At 39.1% G+C, this 8,535-nt stretch overlaps 2 protein-coding genes and 2 long non-coding RNA genes across 4 annotated transcripts; 2 read left to right on the plus strand and 2 right to left on the minus strand.

Moving 5' to 3' along the window:
* Positions 1–314: 314 nt before the first annotated feature.
* On the plus strand, positions 315–3,211 carry LOC108253944 (transformation/transcription domain-associated protein-like; the record flags this gene model as incomplete). The annotated part of the gene is made up of 4 exons (XM_026832044.1): positions 315–348; positions 611–747; positions 1,111–1,285; positions 2,556–3,211. Coding segments are annotated over exons 1-4 (1,002 nt in total), but the record flags the coding sequence as incomplete, so codon positions are not given.
* A 1-nt stretch (position 3,212) lies between these two features.
* LOC113472297 lies at positions 3,213–3,636 on the plus strand. Its single transcript, XR_003394674.1, has 2 exons — positions 3,213–3,294; positions 3,591–3,636. It is a non-coding gene; the product is annotated as an uncharacterized LOC113472297 (long non-coding RNA).
* Positions 3,637–4,112: 476 nt separating this feature from the next.
* LOC113472299 lies at positions 4,113–4,534 on the minus strand. The gene is made up of 2 exons (XR_003394676.1): positions 4,493–4,534; positions 4,113–4,206 (listed from the first exon to the last, which is right to left on the minus strand). It is a non-coding gene; the product is annotated as an uncharacterized LOC113472299 (long non-coding RNA).
* Positions 4,535–5,102: 568 nt separating this feature from the next.
* On the minus strand, positions 5,103–6,926 carry LOC113472339 (chromatin-remodeling ATPase INO80-like). Its single transcript, XM_026832047.1, has 4 exons — positions 6,923–6,926; positions 6,067–6,338; positions 5,842–5,909; positions 5,103–5,409 (listed from the first exon to the last, which is right to left on the minus strand). Exons 1-4 carry the CDS (start codon positions 6,924–6,926, stop codon positions 5,103–5,105), a joined length of 651 nt encoding a protein of 216 aa, XP_026687848.1.
* Between the last annotated feature and the right edge of the window lie 1,609 nt (positions 6,927–8,535).

Genomic DNA, 8,535 nt, shown 5'->3' on the forward strand with positions numbered 1-8,535 from the left:
TACAAGTTTGAGCTCGATCCGACAATAACCAGGGTCGGAGCTATGGCCTATTCAAATTTCCATTTTTTCCATGTTCTCCCGCCAATAGGGGAAGCACCAAAAATGGGAAATTCATATCGATTGTGTGTCCCACTAGTGATTCACATTGAAATTCGGACCCATGCAAAATTTCAGCTTCCCAGGGTGAACAGTACAAAAATTAAAAGGGTGGCCTGGGACTTTATGAACGGGCTGGACTGTGTGTATTTGATTTGTTTACTAACAAAGAGGCTTAATTTTGCTGGATAGCAGGCAAAGTGAATTGACATATCCCCATGTCTATAGTCAAATCTGAGCCCACGGCAGTGCGCCCACCATTCCAAATTCCAGCAAATAATTAATAAAGGAAGAATATTTCCTAAGGAATAATTGACATTGCTGTGTTCATCCATCAGTCACAGTCTGGCAGCTTTTTTTATTTATTATTATTTTGATTAGTATATGTTCTTCTAAAATGATTCTTGAGCCACATTTAACTACATGGAGAACCTCATATTTATGTAGCAAGTAATAGTAGAGACTTCCTTCTACTTTACTATTTAAAATAACCTTGAGTTTCGCTTGGTTCCAGACTCCCAAGAGACATCCAAACCTGACTCGGATCCAATCAGGGATACTCCAGCCATGAGACGATGTCTGAGTATTATGCAAACACAGAGAGACATTGATCCTCCCGTTATGATAGCACTCAAGACTATTGTAGATCAGGTAATTTCTAAAAATCAAGTTAAATTAGGAACTATGTATTTGTGGTAAAGCGGAAACTCTTTACAACTTTTGTATGTATCACAGCATTACTAATGCTGGGGTTTATCTACTCGGGATTGAGATGAAACAAGGATTTCCCTACAGTTAATAGCCAGGTCACCCTCGGATTGAACTCAATCCTGAGACAATCCTCGCCCTCCCCTCCCTAAATACGGCCCTGCTGCCAAGGTCTTATCGTCCCGAAATCTAAGAGAAAAGGAAGACAGGATAGGAGAAAGCCAGCCGTTCCGAGAACGCACACTATCCGTTCAGGATAAAATCCGCTCCGGGCGGGAATATCATATTGTATTCTATTTTCAACAGATGTCCTGGTTCCGTGAAAGTTGGAACGAGCAGGTGCTTCGTCAAGTTAGAATGGCTTTGGCTAAATGTTACGGCATTGCTTTCGATAAGAAGGATAACGTACGAGATGCTGTCATCACGGCTCACACGTTCAATTTTGTCAACAAGCTTATCTCGACGTTTGGTATTGGTATAGGTAAGCGATTCCTCTTATATATTCTTGAGAATGCATTGCAACGGTCAATACATTAATTAGACTTACTTTATCTTTTACCGCGGTTGCTCTACTACCCAACCTCTTCTGGGCTTTCAACATAGCAACGAGTGCCATGATAAAATAAACTCCGATTCTTCTGGCTCTGGTTCAATTTTCGGCAGAGTGAACATTTTTTCGAGTCCCTAATTCTACTTTTCAGAGCAAAAGCGAGACACATCGTAATGATTTCGTGTTTCAATTTAGCAAAGCAGCTTTATTTGATTTAAAATTAATCACCAGTAATTTTTTCTCTACACAAAATTGTGCGAGGGTATTTTATTGTTTATTAAAACAGACAGACATGTCACGTCAGAATCTATAAGTACGTTGAAATTAATCATTTTAATTAATCTCTTTAATTTAAACAAGGATTTCCCTATAGTTAATAGCCAGGTCACCCTCGGATTGAACTCAATCCTGAGACAATCCTCGCCCTCCCCCCCTAAATACAGCCCTGCTGCCAAGGTCTTATCGTCCCGAAATCTAAGAGAAAAGGAAGACAAGATAGGAGAAAGCCAGCCGTTCCGAGAACGCACACTATCCGTTCAGGATAAAATCCGCTCCGGACGGGAATATTATATTGTATTCTATTTTCAACAGATGTCCTGGTTCCGTGAAAGTTGGAACGAGCAGGTGCTTCGTCAAGTTAGAATGGCTCTGGCTAAATGTTACGGCATTGCTTTCGATAAGAAGGATAACGTACGAGATGCTGTCATCACGGCTCACACGTTTAATTTTGTCAACAAGCTTATCTCGACGTTTGGTATTGGTATAGGTAAGCGATTCCTCTTACATATTCTTGAGAGTGCATTGCAACGGTCAATACATTAATTAGACTTACTTTATCTTTTACCGCGGCTGCTCTACTACCCAACCTCTTCTGGGCTTTCAACATAGCAACGAGTGCCATGATGACATAAACTCCGATTCTTCTGGCTCTGGTTCAATTTTCGGCAGAGTGAACATTTTTTCGAGTCCCTACTTCTACTTTTCAGAGCAAGAGCGAGACACATCGTAATGAATTCGTGTTTCAATTTAGCAAAGCAGCTTTATTTGATTTAAAATTAATCACCAGTAATTTTTTCTCTTCACAATTGGGCGAGGGGATTTTATTGTTTATTAAAACAGACAGACATGTCACGTCAGAATCTATAAGTACGTTGAAATTAATCATTTTAATTAATCTCTTTAATTTTGGTTTTTATTTCAGAAAATGTCAACTCTGAGAAAACCACTGCTATCAGCGCAGGATCTGAAAGTTTAGCGAAGCGCGCGCAAAAAACCATGCAAGATCCTGCCTTCCAGAAGATGAAAAGTCAATTCATGCGGGATTTCGACTTCAAAGTGCCAGGTGCTACTAAACTACATAACCTCATAGGCAAACTGAAGAAGTGGATAAAAATCTTGGAAGCTAAGAACAAACGATCGCCACAAAGTTTTCTCATTGAAGAGAACTGTCGCTACCTGAGTAACTTTAACCTGCAGACAGCGGAGATAGAACTACCTGGTGAATATCTATCACCCAAACATTCACACTACTATGTGTGTATATCCAAGTTTATGCCGCGAGTAGAAGTTGTACAGAAACATCATAGTGCAGCAAGGAGACTGTATATCCGCGGACACAATGGTAAGGTCTACCCTTACCTGGTTATGAATGATTCTGGACTTATAGATTCAAGACGAGATGAGAGAGTGTTACAGCTGTTACGTATGCTGAATCATTACCTTTCCAAACAGAAAGAGACAGCCAAGCGTTTCCTTCATTTCAGTGTCCCCCGCGTGGTACCAATCTCTGCAGAGTTCCGACTGGTTGAAGATAATCCTGCCTCTCTATCTCTTCTAGATATCTACAAGTCTTGTATCCTCTACCAATCCGCACCATGTACAATACGCTCAAGATAGAACAGCGAGCCCGATACAAGCTATCAGAACAGAGTGGAAAACCTGTGAGTATTGTCGTCAAACATGTACCAACTTTTACTCCTAATAGACCACTTGCGCTTACTAAGGTGAGGTTTCGAAGTTAAAGAGCAAAAAAAAGAGAGAAACTGAGGAATTTTTCTTTTTCTTCTACGACTTCTAGATCCCGAGATAAACAGATTTAAATACCGGATCCCGAGATAAACAGATTTAAAACTTATTTACTGACGTCACGGCATACGCTCCCGTACGCGATGACGTCACATTATAGTTTTCCCTAAACTTAGAGTAATAATGGTTTTTTTTTTTTCATAATTTTCAGGTGGACCCAGTCAATTCTATGAACTCACATCAACAACCTTCGCCAAGTAAGTTCTACTTTCTAATTAGAGCATACATACAGTCCGTTCATAAAGTCCCAGGCCACCCTTTTGTGTTTTTACTGTTCACCCTGGGAAGCTGAAATTTTGCATGCAGCACTTGATTTTGATGAAGAATTTTGGGAGGTACTCAAAATTTTGGAGGGCCCCCCCAGGGGCGGCCCCAAGGGGACCAACTTTAAAATCTTAATTGAGAACCCCCTACTTGTGATATATCAAATCATAGGCCTTAAAAAACGTAGTACTTTGGTACAAGTTTGAGCTCGATCCAACAATAACCAGGGTCGGAGCTATGGCCTATTCAAATTTCCATTTTTTCCATGTTCTCCCGCCAATAGGGGAAGCACCAAAAATGGGAAAATCATATAATGGAGCCATTTGTTCTAAGCTGACAGTCTAAATAAAGCACTAGGTACTTATACTTATAACAGGAGTTCTTATCCCAAGCTGCCCGTAGTGGTCTCTTTTCTTCTCGCCATCATGACTTCTCCTCTGTCTTTCCTTATACAGATCATTGGTGGAAAGTAATCCTACACTGTAGTACATGCAACGTTTTGCCTGAGAATTGAAAAACAAAATACAAATAAATAAAAAACTAATCACTAGGCATTGATTAGAGTGCTCTTTGTTAACCTTATGGGTTTTACTGCTTTTATTTCGTAGCAATGAAACAACAATACATTCACTCACATGGTCTGTGTCATAGCATGCTCATTCCGTAGTATTTTTTTCTTTCTTTTTTTAACTCTAGGAATTGAACTGGGGACCCTTTGCATGGCAAAAAAAAAAGTTTCCTTTTCCTTGGTACAAAATCTCACTATCATTACTAGCTCAAGATATTTACCTTGCTAGGTTCCTGATAGTACTTGCGTCTGATTTTCTTCTGAAAATAAATAAAAAACTAATCAATGGCCTAGTTGCCTAGTGATCTAAAGTTTGCACACAGGAACAAAGAGTGCTCTTTGTTAACCTTATGGGTTTTACTGCTTTTATTTTGTAGCAATGAAACAACAATACATTATACATTCACTCACATGGTCTGTGTCATAGCATGCTGATTCCATAGTATTTTTTTCTTTCTTTTTTTAACTCTAGGAATCAAACTGGGGACCCTTTGCATGGCAAAAAAAAAAAAAAAAATCCTTGTTAAAAAATATCACAATTCATTTTAAAATTAATGGAATACAATTCGTTTATGTTACCCGTGTAAGAGCGACTGTTTGAACAGTCTCCAAGGATACTCCTAACTCCAGCCATTCACTATCATTGATGTACCTGTCAGGTGCCTAAGGCAACAAAGGCGAGGAAGCCCGCCTACTGCTGGAGTAGAGGGACTTTAAAATTAAGGGAATACAATTCGTTTATGTTACCCGTGTAAGAGCGACTGTTTGAACAGTCTCCAAGGATACTCCTAACGCCAGCCATTCACTATCATTGATGTACCTGTCAGGTGCCTAAGGCAACAAAGGCGAGGAAGCCCGCCTACTGCTGGAGTAGAGGGACTTTTCAGCCTTATTGTGAGCAGAATAAATAAGCATTAATACTATTGGGTACTCACGTTCATCAATACTGGTCTTGTTCTCAGCATGACTCTCAATGTCTTTGGAGAACCACTCGTTGAATTCATCATGTGAGTCGAACATGGACGGCATAATGAAGTGCAGAAGTGCCCACAGCTCTGCCATGCTGTTCTGAATAGGAGTGCCTGATAGTAGAAGACGATTACGACACGAGAACCCCAGGAGTAACTTCCAACGCATACTGCAAGGTGAAAATATAATATGTAGGTGAAAATATGGTGAAACTAGTTAGAAAAGAAATGGACAATGTGTACAAGACAATGCAGCATGAATAAAATTAGAACCATGTAATCAAAAGTCAACAAAAGTCATTATTTCTTCAGAGTTTTTTCACAACTTTCAACATCGTGAAACCCCCAATCCTTTCAACACCGTGAGATAGGTGCCATTCCTAACTCACGGACATGGAATTTAAGTCCACAACTTTTGTGGATATCACCACATCACTAAGTGCCTCCTTTGCAATCAGTTACCATTTTCATCAATCTTTTTACACTGGTAAAGCCACCACTATTCATACCTACTAATCCAATTAGACCCGGGATCTCGAGAAACCTTAATAGAGGTTGCTAAATTAGATTTATGTATTCCACTCTATTTAAATAAAACTAACCTGGACGAGCTCTTGATAGCTTGCGCATCGTGGGACGGGTCGATGTACGAAGCCTCTCTACCACCTTTCTGTAAATTTGTACAAAAATAATGTAGGTAAGATCAATCAATGCATCCATCGTGGGACGGGTCAATGTACGAAGCCTCTCTACCAATTTCGATCTTTGTACCTCTGTTCCCTCTCGATATCATTCAGGTAAGAATACACGTTTATATCAACTATAGCTTGCGCCTCATCCAGAATGAGATACTGCCACTTGATCCGATTGAAGTACTTGAAATCTGACACCACCAACTGATAACTCGTGATCACCACATGGAAACTCGCGTCTTTCGTGTGCAAATTCTTCATGTCCCAGAACTGTCGCAGGATTTTCCGCTCCTGAGGGCTGCCCCAGTAGGGAACCACTTTGAAATCAGGTACGAAGCGTTCCATTTCCTGCTGCCAGTTGTGTAACGTGGAGGCTGGGGAAATGATAAGGAATGGGCCCCATACGTCTGAAATCGAATAGGGTAGAATATTGGGCTTTGAATAATAATAAGAATAGGGATTGGTACATTGAACAAACGTCAAATAACGAGATACATAAGGAAAACTTAAGCCTAGGACAACACATTGAGATAATCAATAATTAATCTTAATCAACCAATCAGAATACCTACAGCATTTGAATTCTAATTGGTTGATGAACATTTATCAAAGTCTGGTCCCGGCCTTGCAACTTGCTGTGTATGTCGTACTACTGTATATGTACAGTTGTACAGTCATAGAGAACCAGGACGATTACAGTGATTGTAAAATCAAGTGAAGTATATCTGGTAAAATATTTCAAAGATACCAGAATCAAAATTTTACTATCATCTTTATGACTATTCATGTATTCATACTTCATACCATTTGCATTCTGAGGCTCGTATTGCAGTTCCAATTTTGGTCTCTTGTTCTCTACTCATAGGTTTTTAGTGCTGTGATATTATTTTTTTTTATTGTTTGAAAGTTTTTGCCCTGATAGGGGACCTTTACAGGTAGGTACCAACAATTCAATAATACCGTATTGTTTCAAGGAGTATGGAGAACCTACCCATTCCTAAACGACCATTTACCCACTCATCATTATTTTCGTAATGTTATAGGTAGGTACGTACCTACCTACTAGAATTTGGCAGGATATTGTTCAACTTATTGTATAGTTAATTTTAATTATTTAATAAAATTCTGTACGCCTTGACGGTGTATTACATTTTAGAGATCGTCTTTTTACTATTTTTTATCAATTGAAAGCGCTAGTTCGCGGGTTCGATTCCCGGCCAGGGCGGATTTTATGATGACGAGGCCTCTATTGTTCCAGTTTTCTCTACCAAACCCTCTTCAGATTTCAGCCAACAGCCAATTAAATGCAAAATTTAAGTGAGTTGCAGTGATGCCTCTCCTTTATTGTCACGCATCCAAATACGCACCACGTAAAACGTAGCTTAACAAAAAGGGCTTTCAAAAGCGGCAACACTGCATTGATACGCGGGAAATTATCCGCAGTGCTTGGGATTTTTGTCGGGGACGGGAAAAATGTAACCTGAAGTTCCCTTGATTTTAAACTTTGTTGGGAATTTTTTTTAATGTTCCTGCGGGAATATTTCATTGTCCCGGGGAATTTTCGATACCGCCAATCAAAGTACGGCAACACTGTAGTTTTAAAAGTGGTAAATGGTAAACAAAAAATTGAAATTTGGAAAGAATGGGAAAGTTTTGTGAAAAAATTGGAATATTTTAAAAGGAAGAGGAAAGTTCATGGATATTGCATGGCATGTCAACTCTAGAGGCTTGATAGACATTAGAAGATTAAAATCCAGGTGTTAAAAACCCACCTTTTAACAAGACAGCCTTACTTTTAATCACACACTTCAAGAAGTATGTACTTCTAAGGTAAGTTGGTTAAATAAAACTTTAACCTTTAACGAGAAGTAAATTTACAGAGAAAGTCATTTCACTTGCCCTGATAGGTGTGTTTGGCAATATCCACCATAGGCACAAGTAATCAGAAACAGCCCATGTACCTACTGAGAAACAAAAAATTGGCTTAATCTGATGGTAAAATACACACACTACCAGCTGGCTACAGCAAGCTGCATTCCTGAATGTAACTTTGGATTTAACTAATTTGAAAAGAAGGTACAATTTTATGCCATCACTAATATTTGTCTAACATTTACCTTTTTTCCCCCGCAGTTCATTTCAGTATGTAAACAAGCCAACACAAAGATGAATAACATAGGCCCGAGAAAAGCTGCAGATCCCATTTATCTTCAGCGACTAGAACAAGCTGTGAGTGTTCAGCCTCTTGTCAATGAAATTGAGGCTTTGTATTTCAATAAGTAAGTATGCTTCATATCCTGTTATTATCTATCCATTAGTAAATGGCTTGTAAAAAATGTCCTTGTATTTCCCCCTCAGTGAGTATAGTGTATGGTAAGGAGAGAATACTTAAGTAATAAGCAAATTGCTTTGCTCATTGATCTGTTCAGGTGTATTTTCCTTTTAGAAATGGAAATGATTTCCCCTCTTTAAGATGGCATTCCCAATTAAACATGGCTGGAGATCATCACCATGGTGTATGTCTGATAAAAGAGATATTTCCTCTATTTTGTCATCACCTTTCGGCTATAGCTAAAGCCGCTACAACAATTTGTATTTCAGTGA

The sequence above is a fragment of the Diaphorina citri genome, unplaced genomic scaffold (assembly GCF_000475195.1).
Source record: "Diaphorina citri unplaced genomic scaffold, Diaci psyllid genome assembly version 1.1 scaffold73, whole genome shotgun sequence".
Classification (NCBI taxonomy): domain Eukaryota; kingdom Metazoa; phylum Arthropoda; class Insecta; order Hemiptera; family Psyllidae; genus Diaphorina; species Diaphorina citri.

Coding starts and splice junctions, on each gene's coding strand:
- LOC113472339 (XM_026832047.1), bottom strand. Junction 5,910..6,066: donor TCATTCTGGATGAGGCGCAA/GCTATAGTTGAT, acceptor ACAAATTTACAG/AAAGGTGGTAGAGAGGCTTC. Junction 5,410..5,841: donor GCTATCAAGAGCTCGTCCAG/GTTAGTTTTATT, acceptor TTCACCTTGCAG/TATGCGTTGGAAGTTACTCC.